The 13962-nt window shown below is 49.6% G+C and overlaps 6 protein-coding genes across 6 annotated transcripts; 5 read left to right on the plus strand and 1 right to left on the minus strand.

Annotated features, from left to right (window-relative positions):
- Positions 1–68: 68 nt before the first annotated feature.
- Positions 69–287, plus strand: CI109_106932 (uncharacterized protein; the record flags this gene model as incomplete). The annotated part of the gene is made up of 1 exon (XM_065967925.1): positions 69–287. One exon carries the CDS (start codon positions 69–71, stop codon positions 285–287), a length of 219 nt encoding a protein of 72 aa, XP_065823997.1.
- A 508-nt stretch (positions 288–795) lies between these two features.
- Positions 796–1716, plus strand: CI109_106933 (uncharacterized protein; the record flags this gene model as incomplete). Its single annotated transcript, XM_032002004.1, has 3 exons — positions 796–926; positions 994–1641; positions 1704–1716. The coding sequence occupies 3 exons, from the start codon at positions 796–798 to the stop codon at positions 1714–1716; spliced, it is 792 nt and encodes a 263-aa protein (XP_031863561.1).
- A 407-nt stretch (positions 1717–2123) lies between these two features.
- CI109_106934 (uncharacterized protein) lies at positions 2124–2914 on the plus strand (the record flags this gene model as incomplete). Its single annotated transcript, XM_032002003.1, has 2 exons — positions 2124–2263; positions 2344–2914. 2 exons carry the CDS (start codon positions 2124–2126, stop codon positions 2912–2914), a joined length of 711 nt encoding a protein of 236 aa, XP_031863560.1.
- A 401-nt stretch (positions 2915–3315) lies between these two features.
- CI109_106935 (uncharacterized protein) lies at positions 3316–6390 on the plus strand (the record flags this gene model as incomplete). Its single annotated transcript, XM_032002002.1, has 5 exons — positions 3316–3464; positions 3520–4112; positions 5157–5579; positions 5649–5715; positions 5775–6390. The coding sequence occupies 5 exons, from the start codon at positions 3316–3318 to the stop codon at positions 6388–6390; spliced, it is 1848 nt and encodes a 615-aa protein (XP_031863559.1).
- A 235-nt stretch (positions 6391–6625) lies between these two features.
- On the minus strand, positions 6626–8528 carry CI109_106936 (uncharacterized protein; the record flags this gene model as incomplete). Its single annotated transcript, XM_032002001.1, has 9 exons — positions 6626–6659; positions 6715–6813; positions 6875–7149; positions 7213–7303; positions 7360–7414; positions 7480–7556; positions 7620–7714; positions 7768–7836; positions 7902–8528. The coding sequence occupies 9 exons, from the start codon at positions 8526–8528 to the stop codon at positions 6626–6628; spliced, it is 1422 nt and encodes a 473-aa protein (XP_031863558.1).
- A 553-nt stretch (positions 8529–9081) lies between these two features.
- CI109_106937 (uncharacterized protein) lies at positions 9082–13850 on the plus strand (the record flags this gene model as incomplete). The annotated part of the gene is made up of 20 exons (XM_065967926.1): positions 9082–9345; positions 9415–9623; positions 9692–9884; positions 9980–10327; positions 10391–10558; positions 10620–10933; positions 10990–11252; positions 11312–11415; positions 11469–11588; positions 11647–11764; positions 11848–11985; positions 12049–12161; positions 12225–12343; positions 12437–12566; positions 12623–12686; positions 12740–12793; positions 12856–13052; positions 13112–13189; positions 13265–13492; positions 13563–13850. 20 exons carry the CDS (start codon positions 9082–9084, stop codon positions 13848–13850), a joined length of 3510 nt encoding a protein of 1169 aa, XP_065823998.1.
- Positions 13851–13962: the final 112 nt, after the last annotated feature.

The raw sequence follows: 13962 nt of genomic DNA on the forward strand, positions 1-13962 counted from the left end.
AATGGGCCATTCTCGTCTTAGCTGGACAGCGAAACGACCTTGATATGGCAAGACAAACATTGCGCCTCATGACAAGCGAAAAGTTTCTCTTCCCAGCGACATTGCCGAATGGTCAAACGGCTGATTTCTGGCAGCGCATGTCAGAATTACCACCGGAATGGCAAAATCGCTTGCTGCCGCTAGTGCTGGCGCAACCGTACACACGGAGAAGTCTGCCTACGCATCACAAACAATTGGGCAAAGGTAGCTTCCAAATTCTAGTTCATCCGCTTCCCCATGGAAGATAAGTGCGACTTGTCTCCTGCCATCATTTGTCTTCGTATTCAGTCAGATCTGATTTCCTCGACTTTCAGAGCATTTCGCACGTAATTCCCTTTTCTTCGAAACAATCTCCAGTGCTACCCGCGGTCTTTCGACAACATTCCTTCCCATACCCCTGTTCAAATCCCTCCTTGCTCGTGACACCTCTACAGCCTTGCGAGCGCAACCCGTTCAATCGTCAACTTTCTATGCCGTATTCGGTTTCTGTCATAAACATTCTACGCTCATGTTCTGTAGTCGCTCATGAAAAATCACCCATTCGTTACCGGACCATGTATGTTTACCTTTCGTGATAAGCTCTGTTGCACATGAGAAGAAGAAAACCATTGTGACTGCTAAGACAACGTCGTACTACATAGGCATCACTAACCGGTCAGCGGGCGGATGGTAAGGACTGCTCGACCCACTTTCTGACTGATGGGAAGAATATCACCTCAAAATACCAATGTTATTGTTCTCCGTATCCAAGCCAAAATGAACGACGAGATAACCGCTCATATCAACGCCAGCAAGATCCACCATTACCACAAGAAGGGCGATGTTTGCTTTCAAGCGAAAGACGGCACACTGCTTTTCGATGACAGTTGGAGGTTGTCCGAAGCGAGGTAGGTCGCCTGTCAAGATCAACTCGAAGGGCAGAACACTCATACCCATGGTAACATGCTGGTACAGTGCGTTCTTCTCTGGGCTTCTCAGTATCCCGAAACCAGCTGGAGAACAGAAACCAAATCGTTTCCCCCAAGATGGTTATCCCGACAGCACCGTGGAACCGATAATCATCGATGCGGAACCTGATGTGATCGCACAATTTCTAGACATCGCGAATGTTGCCAAACCTATGATCAGGGAAGGTTCTTACGAAGATTACAAGAAAATGTACATCTTCTGCGATAAATATGGGGTAAAAGAGGAGATAATACAGACGTATAGGACAGGGATGTTTGGCAGAATCGTCAACGAACGAAAGCAATGGGACATGCTACTTCACGCTGCGGAAACAAATGACATCACCCTTGCAAGACTAGCTTTGGACAAGATGAGCGCTCGGCTCTTCCTCGGCGATGATAGCGACACCCCCTTCAACGCAACAGCGTCCGAGAACTTTTGGGTGAATTTCCACCGCCTTCCGCATTTGTGGCGAGCTTCCTTGTTCGACCACATCTTCGATCGATCCATCGTCAATGCCGTGGTATCTCATCAATACACCAAGAGAGGCAACTGCTACCATTCAGGCGAATTCGTCGGTTTCTCTTTGACAGATGATTGGCATATGGTCTCGGAGAAGTTCAATCCCGGAGAGGAGAGGACTGCCTCTTGCGAGTGAGTGCTCCCATTGACTTGGTGCGACGAAACTGAAGCTGGCTGATCACAAGTTCGTATAGAACATCAGCATAGCGCGCAATCCCCTCGGTGGACTCCTTGTTCTGTCTGCAATCCGCACCCGTAACCAATGCGCAGCGCTGTCACAGTCCAGCCCGCTTTCCGTATGTTAATCATTATGTTTTGACTGAACTCGTGTGAAGAAGACGAAAACAAGCATAAGATGCAAGCTTCTTTTTCGATCAGGTACGGTCCCCAGAGCACTTTCTCTTCTAGATCTGCGCTGCGTTAAACATTTCAGTGCCCCCGAGCTTGAGGTAAACATGCGTGGGAATTGCCCCGTGGGTACATTTGTGCGACGTCTCTCTGCGTATGATTCTATGTACTGCGCATTCACGATTCAGTAACAAAGCAGATTCATCATCCACCTCTAATTTCGACAACTCTGTTTCCTTCATCTCGACATAACTAAACCATTCAAGATGAGCGACACATCTACCGCTTCCACTACGCGAGCAGAGGAGCAGAGAGTTGACGATTTCTACAATGACGGAAATACCTGCCTGTCATCCGATGACGGTGTCCTGTTCTGGATAGACTGGTCGCGTTTGGCCAGAGCGACGTGAGTCCGACCACGAAGTACGATTACTGTAAGGAGAGCCGTTGCTTCGCACTGATACAGTCCTCGGCGTACCTACTCAGGAATGCTCAGAGTACCGTTTATGATGATTTGGTCTATCTCCTTTCACCTGCCATCGGCATCAAGCGTCGTCGAGCAATGGACGGAAATGACCCGATACAAACCGGTGCTCCAGCTCGCGTAGTCAGACGCTTTCTCGATATGATCAACGTCTCTTCCCCGGTATATCCTCTTGGATTCGGTCTGAACGAAACGAAAGCCATGTACGTCCTCTGCGAGAGGCTGGATGTGAAGGACAATATCCTCGATCTGGTCAAAGAACGATTTAACCAATTATCGATGTCACAACCGTGGTCTGTTCTAATTTGGGCAGGGCAAAGGAACGATGTCTATATGGCTAAGTCGACCTTGAAGAATATGACAGCTGCGTTGTTCGTATCTGGTCAACATGGCGAGGATCGATTTCAAGAAACTCTCAATGCCCTTCCGTCGCCTTGGCGAACGAACCTCCTTCAACTTGTGTGTACAGAGGGCTACACGAAGATGAATAAGAGAGGGAGATACTTCTCGTGTCTGGCAATCACCGAGAATTGGGAAGCTGTAGCAAACAAGTTTGATCCGGAAAACTCGTGATTTGATGAGCAAGAGGTAGGTGTGATTTTGTCTGTCAACAGGCAATTGACAGCTGATCAAGGAATTGCAGTCAAAGCAGACTTGACACAAAGTTGGGGTTTTACCTATGAGTGTACTGAGACAGTTGCGAAATGTGTATAGGACATGTCATTCCTTTTATCGTTACCAAAGAGACGACCATCGAGCTATTGCATATGGTATGGCATCTACATGAGTACACTCCGTCTGACGACTCCTGGCCTACTCACCTATTGTCTCACATGGACAGAACTTAGAGCGCGGAAACAAACTATGCTCCTTGTGGTTGAATCGATTTGAAGTGATATAAGTAGCATTTCTTTCCGCTGCATCGATGTTTGAGATACAATACGATGCGAAGACCACAATAAGCGAACGACACGATGAACTCCGATGCGAAAGACCAAGAACCTTCCAAGAAGGAAGAGCGGTATCACCGATATCATACGAGTCATGACAACCGTGAGGTACACCTCATATCACGCGACGGAGTCAGGTTTGTGGCGGATGCGGGGCGGCTCGCCGGCGCGAGGTGAGCAGATACATCAGCACGGCGGCTGAGGGGTGTCTTTCTGACAGCCTGACAGCGTTGTGTTCCGAGATATGCTCAATGTCACCGACTCGGAGTCGGGAACGGAAAACGATGCATCAAGAATTCACGATAACGGGGCGCCAATCGAAACGGACCTGCCATCCGATATCCTCGATGTGTTTCTCAACTCCATCAGTGTCTCGACCCCCTGTGTTCATCTCAACGACTTTGAACGAGTACAAAAGCTTTTAACCTTTTGCGAAAAGTTCGATTGCGAGAAGAATCTACTTGATTGTGTCCGACAACGACTGTTTGCAACCGCAAAAGGTCGAGAGTGGGACTTGTTGATCTACGCATCTGAGCGAGATGATCGTCCTATGGGTGCCCAGGCACTGAGCCAGATGACAAGAGATACTTTCACTTGCGAATCCTACTTCTGGGCAAGAGTCAAGAAGCTTAGTATTGAGTGGCAAGCGGACCTTCTGCAGCTGTGTCTCGAGAGGCCCAGGACCATTTCAATAAACAGGACTGTAGTATACTGCAGAAAACTGGTGACGGAAACGAAGGATGAGCCAGTACTGCCTTTCGTCGAGGAGACATCGTGGTCCCGGGTAAGCTTCAAGTTCAAGATGAGTAACGAAGACCGAGGTGAGTCTGTTCTTGTCTGTTGTACGGACTTCGCGAAGACTGAATCGTCGGTTCCAAGCAAAATATCGATAGCGGTCAGCCGTTCTTTGTGAGGAGTACCTGGAAACACACCCAACCCCTGTAGTTGCTCGAATATGTTCAGTAGTCTTGAGACTTCGCTCCGTGTTTGGGATCGGAATTGGTTATCATGTATGCTCTGCATGCGATACGTTGACACTCGAGAGCAAAGACAACTACATGGACGTGGAAACTTCTTCCTACCTGCTTGACATATTCCTTAACCTCGTCAGCATCTGCACTCCATTTGTGCCCGGCATTTCTTTCGAATCCACGAGGAACCTCCTTATCTTGTGCGAGAAATGTCACTGTCCGAAATCAATCATACAGCAGGTCAAGCAAAGCTGTACACGCTCAGCCGAAGTATACCATAGAAAAGGCTTGTCTTGGCTTCCGGTAGGGATGATTTGGAGATGGCTTCAGCGGCTTCAAAGTCATTGAAAACAGGATTGTGATGCTTCAACCACTTTGGCAAGGTCATTTGTTATGCCTCGCATTTGGCGAATCACCTTGTTGTTCTGTAGGCTATGGATAAAAGGCAAAGACAAGCACTTTGTGTATTTGTTCTTCCCTCACTCCACCAAGTGTAACCCGGGCTTCACATTCCGTTCAGGGACTGTATCATCAGCGCCTTCACCGGAGCAGGCATCATCTACGGTGTGCCCTAAACCGGCTGCTAAATCATCATCCAAGGTCCACGAATATCACCGTCATGGCGACATACGACTTCGGTCAAAAGATGGCACAGTAGTCTTCGCCGACTCATGGAGGTTAGCGCACGGAAGGTGAGTGGTCTTGGTGAGCTCATGAACAGGTGTCTAAGTTGCGAGCAATGGCGTCATCTGTTCCAACATGCTCGAGATTCCACGATCTCCGAGTAGCGGCGAAACCAAACGTGTCCGACCAACTGTGGAGGAACCGATCGATCTCGAAGCCCCAGCAAACATATTCAATAGTTTTATCACCTACTGATTGTTTCGGAACTAGCTGTGTCACGAAGTTTGACATTAAAGGCGGTGGGCGACCTGCTCGAACTATGCGAGAAATTCGATTGCAACACTCTAATCATCAATGCGATCACTTCGAAGATCCACGATATCATTCCTGGGAGACAATGGGCGGTTCTGATCTTGGCTGGGAAGAGGAAGGACTTGAAATTGTCGACATACGCTTTGGAACACATGGATTCCACTCATTTCGTCCGTAGTTTCAAACAGGTTGTGTCAGGCGAGGATATGTTGATCAGAACGGATATGTGGGATCGAATGGAGATGCTTCCGATGACGTTGCAAGTCTTGCTTTGGCGTCTGTGCTGGGAGGATCCGATCTATGGATCGGGCGTACCCCAAATGAGCACCAGTGCCAACTGGGCGAAAGTTGCAGCGGACTTCAACGCCAGGCTGCCTGATGGTGAGCTAAGTTGTACAGAGGACGGGTACTTGGCTGACATGTGGTATGCCTTCGGGAGCAGTACCGAAGAACGAGTACTTTGCGCGAGTGATGGTACGGTCTTCATGACAGATTCGTGGCGATTGGTTCAAGGCAGGTAAGTCACAGTCTGAACCACAACGAGATATATGTAAAGCAGGTGCTGAGACGACGAAGTACGGGCTTTGCCAATATGTTCGAAATGGCTCAGCCTCTTTTTGCTGACAAAAAGCGATCTCGGAACGAACTGAGCGTGCCTATCGTTCTCGACGCCCCCGCTGATCTTGTTAACATCTTCGTGAACATGTTCAACGTATCCCTTCCAGACGCCCCTGCCTTCACTTTACAAAAGGTTATTGCGTTATGGGAGCTTTGCGAAAAGTTCGAGTGTTCACGCCGTCTTATCGACGCGGTACGAAATCAAATGAAAGAGCTCATACCCGGTCGGGAATGGACCGTGCTCATATACGCGGGCAAGAGGAAAGAAGTCTGGTTAGGGGCCGAAGTGTTGAAAAATATGAACGCCGACCGTTTCATCGGAGATTTTAGTCAGTCTCATTTGGCAGAGGAGGATCCAAGAACAGGAGAACCGATCGAAGTGGACTTCGACCTGAAGAATACCGACTACCGACAGCGAATGCGCATGCTACCTCTTACCTGGAGAGCACTGTTGTACGATATTTGCTGGCCCGAAGCTTCCTCACAATATAATCGAGAGAAGGATAGGAAAGTGGCTTGTCTCCAACTCAGAGAGGACTGGCTCACAGTTGCTGACCTCTTCGAACGGAATTAGGTTCGTCCCCACTTTATTTAGATTGTATGAGGCTAACGATGGTCACGCAGCCCGGAGCGATTAGCTGGGTTCACATCTGACTGACAGGAGATCATGCATGATTGGAATCGGTGTTAAGAAAGCGACCTATCAGTTTTAGAGGATAGCATTGCATGAATATTATTGTCCAGTATATACAGTAGTCTTCCTCTGCAGCGAATGGATCGGCCACGCGTTTGTCGTCTTCTTGATCTCGCTAAGCTTTTCCACCGGCCATATACAGCTTCCCACTGCACAGAATCATCAGCTTCCCCTGTCATGTGAGATATCTTCGGGGTGACTCACAGAGCAGTAATCTGACCATTCTGGTCTATCAACCTGTTTGTCTCCGCCACGCCATACAAGAAGTCTGAGCTCCTGGCGGCGCCGAACCATGCGTATTTGCTGTAATGCGGCGCTTCGATTAGCTTCCCACATCACAGCTGGATGAGTCATTGCCACTTACACTAGCCAGTCCTGCTGGTCCATCCATGCCATGGTGTCTGCCATGAAAGTGCTCACTGCCTCTGCACTAGGGTTGGGCTTACTAGTGAAGTCATAGCATGCCCATTCGGAAAGAACCAAAGGCAAGCCGAAGGCCTGTTGATAGCCTTGGACTGTACCTTTGAAGTAATCGGCATCGGTCGTATAGATGTGCATAGACACGTAGTCGGGTTTGTACGCGCAATCGCCCCATGCGTTGGATGCGCTGGCACCAGGGCAAATTGCTGCGAAGAAGTCCTGTAATACATTCAGACAGTCACTTATGTGAACTACGATATGAAACAGTGTACTATCACTCACCTCGAGCCATTTCTGGTTCGATGCAACTACGGGAGAGTGCACCTTGACGTCGGGGTATTGCTGACGGATTTGCGTGATCTGAGTCTTCCATCTGCGGGGGTATCAGCTTGAGTGAACCCCCTACCAAAGGCAGAAGTTACGACTCACGCCTCAGCTGCTGCGGCAGGGTCAATCGCGTCTGATACACCACCCGTGCTAAGATCTGTGAAGGGACGTAAGACAAATCTTCTGGCTTTTTTTGTGCTTTGTGCATTGTCAATCACTCACCAGGCTCGTTGTAGCCCATAATCTCAGTAAAACCATCTTGGAGTGAATCGGGATTGCCTAAGAAGTCTTTGTTGTACCTGTTGGCTCGATTCGGGTGAGTGGGTCTTCGGTTGGAATGGTTGGTATAGTTTACAACTCACAGCATGGGGATGAACTCGCCCGAGACAGTCACGCCATCAGCATTGAAGAGACCTTGGTTCCAGTTCTTGTTCCAGTCATACCACCACGAGACGGCCTAAGGAGCCAGCGGGATGAGCTGCATATCCTGTCAAGGCCTGATGAACTTACCGAATCAGCGGTGAAGAATTGCGCAATAGGAGCAGCATCCTTCTCCTGGACAGGCCAGCCCATCCCTACCTGAATGGCACATAGGAGATTTGTCAGTGGATGTATCATCGTACAACTTCGATTCAACATCTCACCTTTGTCTTTGCAGTGGTAACAGCCGACGGAGTGGGAGCGGCACTGCTGGCAGGAGAGGAACTAGTAGGTGGCGGTGGCGGTGATGAGGATGATGAAGACAGTGAAGATGTGAGCACCGAAGAGGTGGTGAGAGACGGTGTTGGTGCAGACGAAGAAGATGGGGGAGGAGGTGGGGAGCTTGCAGATGAGGTCGTTCCTACGGCGGAGGTGCTCGATACGACTTCGGAAGAAGTAGGACCGAGACTTGTGGCTGGAGAGCTTGATTTCGACTCCGGCTGGACTGCTAGACTCTCTACATCTGCCAAGCCGAGAGCAGCACTACTTGAAGTGGAGGTAGCTACGACCGGTGAAGCGATCGCCGAGGTGCTCTCGATGATAGAAGAGGAGTCGACCATTCCAGAGGACGAATTGACCGAGTTCGTCGAGGCAGAGGTGGATATAGCAAAAGATTGGACAGCGGACCCGGTAACGGACCCTGTGGCCGATCCTCCAGCCGAGGCTGTGGTCGAAGTTCCTGTCTGGACTGCCAAGACTCCAGACGGAGAGCTAGACTTGGAACGACACACTCCGGCCGAGGTTGACCCGAGGACAGCGAGAAGCGGAAAGAGGTAAGTAGCGGCTATCATTGTAAATGGAATGAAGTAAAGTTACGATCGACGTTATGGGAAGATCAAAAAGGAGAACAGCATGCGAATGGATCTAAAAAGAGCGTATAGGGGCTTGACACAGTCAGTTCGATTGAGGTGTAGTAAGGGTGTTAAGGGAAGAGAAAGCGATGGGGAAATCACAATTGTCATAGTCAATGGACCGCTTATATATATATGTCAGGGTTCCATTTCTCTTGGTAGAATAAAGGAGTCGAAAGGATACCCCTTTGACTTTGATTCGCGTGGCCAAGGGGGAGATTATGTGGAAGATTCGTTGCAAAGGAGTGTAATCTTGATTGATTGGGTGAGCAAGGGGACTGCCACATCTCCGCCACCGTCTCCAGGCGACATGACCGTGACTTTCTTCGATGCCACGTGGATATCCTCGTCGTTACCCCGCGTCTCACTGTTCAAGGTTCACCTAATGATCACCCAAAATCAAAGATAACACAACAGAACACTTAATCTCTAAGTCCTCGTTCTCTCACTCTTGTTCAAGTCTCTTGCTGTGCAGTTGAAGGGTCTCGCAACCATGCCACGACCGGTGACTGTGACCTACACCCTCCACCCGTCATCGTCCCAGCCCTCACCTATCCTCCACTCTGCCATCGCAGGCATTCGCGCGCATCTCCCTCTCCGGAATTTACATTGGAAATCATCTTCGCGGACATCATTACGGACGATACAAGAACTAGATGTAGAACTAGTAGAACTTGGAGAAGCTAGTACGCTGAGGGATATTTCGGGGAGTGTATTGGAAGCTCCATTAGTCAATCTCTGCTTGGTGGTTTGCGAGGTATGTCCTGCTTAGCTGTTCCAGTATGGTGGGTGAGCAGGAAGTCTGACTGACTCTTTGACCCTATAGGACGCGGAAGTATACAAGAATCAAACGAAGAACTTCATCAGGGATTGGTTATCGCTGCTCACAGCTCGTCGGACACCTCATGCACCGCTGATCGTACTCGTCAACCCGCCGAACGTTGCAGAAAAGACAGGAGGGAAGAGCGTCTGGGGCAAAGATAAAGGTGTGCTGGGAAAACTCAAAGCAGACTTCAACGTTGGCAAAAGAGATCGGTAAGTTCTGCTTTTGCTTATGGACGTACGCACAGACGGACACTGATGCGTCAATGAATGACACGCAGATGCGTCCAGCTAAACCTACCTCCACCTGGAACAAGCGATCCCGCTGCGTGGCCTGAGGTGATCAACAAGCTGAAAGAGAGTCTGATAACCGCTTTTGACGGGGCAATATTGGAGAGAGAGGAAGAGGTGAAGCGTGGCGAAGCGCAACGCCAGACTGTGGGATGGAATTTCTGTACTTGGTTCTTGCTGAAAGTGAGTGAAGTTGCTTGGAGTCCTATAACCTCTGCGAGCCCCGAGCTTGCATTGCCTTCCGAGAAATAGTGCTGAAACGACTGATCCCTCTGTAGGAATCGCTCGCCCAATCGTTCGAAGCTGTCAATCTTCCTGAAGACTCCCTGATAATATACGAAGAACTCGAGGCGTCCTTCTTTCAAGTGCTGAAAGAACAAAACCTATCTTGGTTTGGCAAACTCGGTGCGACAGGGTCTCACGACGACTCTTTACCGATACTGGACACAACGGTCAAGCCATACAGAGAACTCCTGAGGAACAGTGCGATCAGTATCTTCGATTTCAGAGTATACGTCTTTGCGAGACAAGGGGTCTTATTAGGAAAGCTGGGGAGAATTACCGAGGTTGCGAAAAGAGGTCAATGGTTCGTTGCGAGTCTGACAAGGAGACTAAGAGAAAACGAAGTGAGTCCACCGATCCCCACCCAGTCTAGATGACATATTGCGCTTCCTAACGCATTGATGTAGGTGGATCTGGCAGAACACTTTATCGAATCATGGACATATACGGCTTGTATGGACATCGTTGCCAAGTGTGACCAATGGTCCCGAATAGACCGCCCAAACGGAGACTATACTGGATTGATAGCCTACGAGTCCGCTCGATCAGAGCTTCTCGATATCGCTCGAATACAGGCAAGTACTCTCCGCTTCCATATTCCATATTACATCCTCAGCTTACCTCCTTCTGTTCCAGGTCGAGCGATTGGGTGTCTCTTCTGGCCACCTTCCTAACGCGTATCCCTTCCAGCCTCCATCCGCTCCGCTTCCCTCCTCAGACGATGTGCTCTTCGAATCTTCTGACAACGGAATGTCGGATGACGGAGATCCCCAACCACCATCAAAGCGACCCAGTCTCTCGAACAAGCAGCTTCTGGAGGCGATATCAAATACGGAAAGCTTCAGATCTTTGTATCTCGGATTGACAAAGAAGGCTGTACAAGCCTACGAGGCGTGTGGGAAGGTGAACTCGGTAATAAGGCTGAAGGCAGATCTTGCTGCTGTGGCCCTGTGAGTCTTCCTTCACACATACATTACGCAAGGTGGAGATACTTATAGCTATACAGCTATGCGCAAGACTTTGCGTCAGCATACGATCTATGTCGCCATCTTGCCAAAGACTGTGCGGAATTGCTCACCTGGGACCCCGTGTCCAAGTTTGCCCTCGAGGGTGCACTGCGCTCTCATAAAGAGCTGAAGAAGGAGAGAGAGGAAGACTGGGAGAATCTGGCTCTCGCGTATTTGAGGGTATGCGCGTTAGTCAACGAGGGAGGGGAAGAGCTTCAGGATGTCTTGGATGGCCTGAAAATCATCGAGACGGAGCAGGAAGGTGGGCTTTCTAATGATTGTTGTGACTTTAGTAAACTGATAAATTGCTTCGAAACACAGTTGAGGGTCACAAGGCTTTTATGATACGGATGAAAGGAGATACGTCGATTTTCGAGGAGGATATGACCGTGGTCGAAGTGGAGGTCACCAATGCGCTGCCACTTGTAGGTGTATACTGTTTCGTCCTTGTCACGTCCCACTAAGGAGACTGTGATAGCCCGTGGAGGTCGACCACATCGGCCTCGAGTTGGCCAACGCAGAGGGTGAAGTGATTGTATTCGCGGCGGACGATGTGACTCTTCAACCGGGACTCAATACGTTAACGGTACACTGCACCGTAAGTCTAGTCACTCCTATATAGTTCACAGATATCACAGCTCACTGGCCTTTCGTAGACTTCCACTCAAGGCATATACACCCTGCAAAGTGCGAGTGTTGGATTCGGTTCTATCATTTTCGGATATAGCAAGGTGGATGAGGGTGCGAGATTGAAAGTCAAGCGAGATCCAGAAGGTGTCACTACAAAGCTAAGGATGCCGTACCACAGTAGGTCAAATTTACCAGGAGTCTGTTTCTCGTGCTCACTAGATCTATAGTCAAACTGGATGACGATACGCGAGTCGTCGTAGAGATCAAGGCAGGGAAGACCGCTATGCAGGCAGTGAGACTCGCTCTGAGGTCCTTCAATGGAGAGGTAGGGTATATCTTCGACGAAGCGAAATCCCAAGATCGAGGTGAGTACTACTACTGGAATTGATGCCAGAACCGATGTACTCAGCGTTTATGTCCATTTGCAGAACTCGCGATTGACGAGCATACCGGCTATGTGGTCCTGGGTGACATTGAAGCTGGGCAGAAGATAGATGTATACATACCGTACACAGGAGTGCCACAAGCGGAGTTCGCAAAAGTAAGTCTGAGGCGCTGGCATCATTTCTCGGAGTGACACTCATATAACGCTCGTTGTTTACAGGCGCAGATCATCCTGAACTACGATACCACGACTGGATATAGAGAATGGATAGATACTCAGACGATCTTCATGGGTTTACCTTTGACCGTGAATGTTCAGGACTTTTTCCGACCGCAGTGGTGGGTGACCTGTCTCTTGTGTTCCTAAGCTTCCTGCTAGTCGCCATCAGCACAACGATAGTCCAGCACAGTGCTGACAGGAAGACCCTCTAGTCTTCTCTCGCACTTCACCATTGCGTCTGACGGGCGGGAGTATCTCCGCGTCGAGTCCGTCAACCTCCACCCTCCCGAGGGTGGACGGTTCACCGTTGATGCGTGCAGGAACAAATCACAGGGAGCAGCGGTGAGTTGAGTATCTCTGACGTGTGGAAACAAAGATCGGCTAAACAGAAATGTTAGATGGTCACGCCCAACCAACCTCTATCATGCCTGTTCAAGATCGAACAGGCCAAGGGCGATGGAGGTGAGTTTCTCTTTGGGAGAAGATGCCAGTCAATTGCTGATTTCGATATCTAGCGCTATCGACCGCAGTACTCAGACTGTCCATCCGGTACCGCAGTATCGAGGAAGGTACGTCGTTGCTTGATTCCCAACCAGAGTTACATCGTGCTGATTGACCACCTTCTGCGCAGAGCTCACACAAGCAGTCGATAGGGCCCTTAATTCGGTATCCATCGCACAACGCTCCGCTCTCGAGAGGAACGTTAGAAGAACAATATCGGATCGGGGTCAATGGCTGCGATCCTATCTGCTTTCTCAATCGTTGTCTCACATCTTCCGGTCTTCTCTCGAGGAAAGTGATGAAGACAGTGTTAAGAACTTCTTGGAAGTGAGTGCCGGACGTGACGTATTGAAGCTATGTATGGACGCTTATACATAGGACCACAGGCACTAGACAAAGGGGAGGACGGAATCGAGGCGGTTTGGAGGACTCTGGAGATTCCTGTTGATGTACCACAGAAGAGAGTAAGTCACACTAGGATATTCTGTTCCTCGACTCCCGCTCTTGATGATATCTCGCTGACTGCCTCCTCATCTTAGCTTCTTACGACCGTACGCATCACCCCTACCGTACCAACCGGTGCGATATACGAAGGACGAGCAATTTCGATCAATCTCAGCTTATCAACTTCCTTTGCATGGGCCGGAGACGAGGAAGAGACGGGCGACGATAAGAAGCAAACGGGTCTGGTGTCTGATGTGCAAACCAATCCTGATGATTGGCTCGTACTTGGCAAGAAGAAGGGGTATTACTTTGTCGACCGAAGTGTGAGTGCACAGGTCAGCACCATTGTATCATTGCATATGATGACTGACATCGTTCATCGTCGTTGCGTAGTCACCCAAAGAAGAAGTTCAGCAAATCGTTCTCGTTCCAATGAGGCCTGGGACCCTTTTCCTCCCCTCTGTCCACGTCGCCTTGCTTCACAACACGACAGATCCTCACGCACATGGAGGAGGATGGACACACGAACAATCTCACTCGCAAAAGGAGGAGATGCTGTGTGAGACGTATGTGGAGAATGCAGCAGAGAGTTTGAGGATCTTGCCTGCCAAGAGGGAGGTGACGACTGTCGTTCCGATTCCGATAGGAGGGATGGAAGTTTGGGAAGGGGAGAGGATGTAAGTGTAGCCGACAAGAACTAGAAGTCACCTCCGAGCGGCATACCTGCGCGCGTACAATAGAACAAATTGCTTGTCATTCATCCATTTTGGAACGGAGCAACAAGAGCTATCGC

The sequence above is a fragment of the Kwoniella shandongensis genome, chromosome 13, assembly GCF_008629635.2.
Source record: "Kwoniella shandongensis chromosome 13, complete sequence".
NCBI classification, from domain to species: Eukaryota; Fungi; Basidiomycota; class Tremellomycetes; order Tremellales; family Cryptococcaceae; genus Kwoniella; species Kwoniella shandongensis.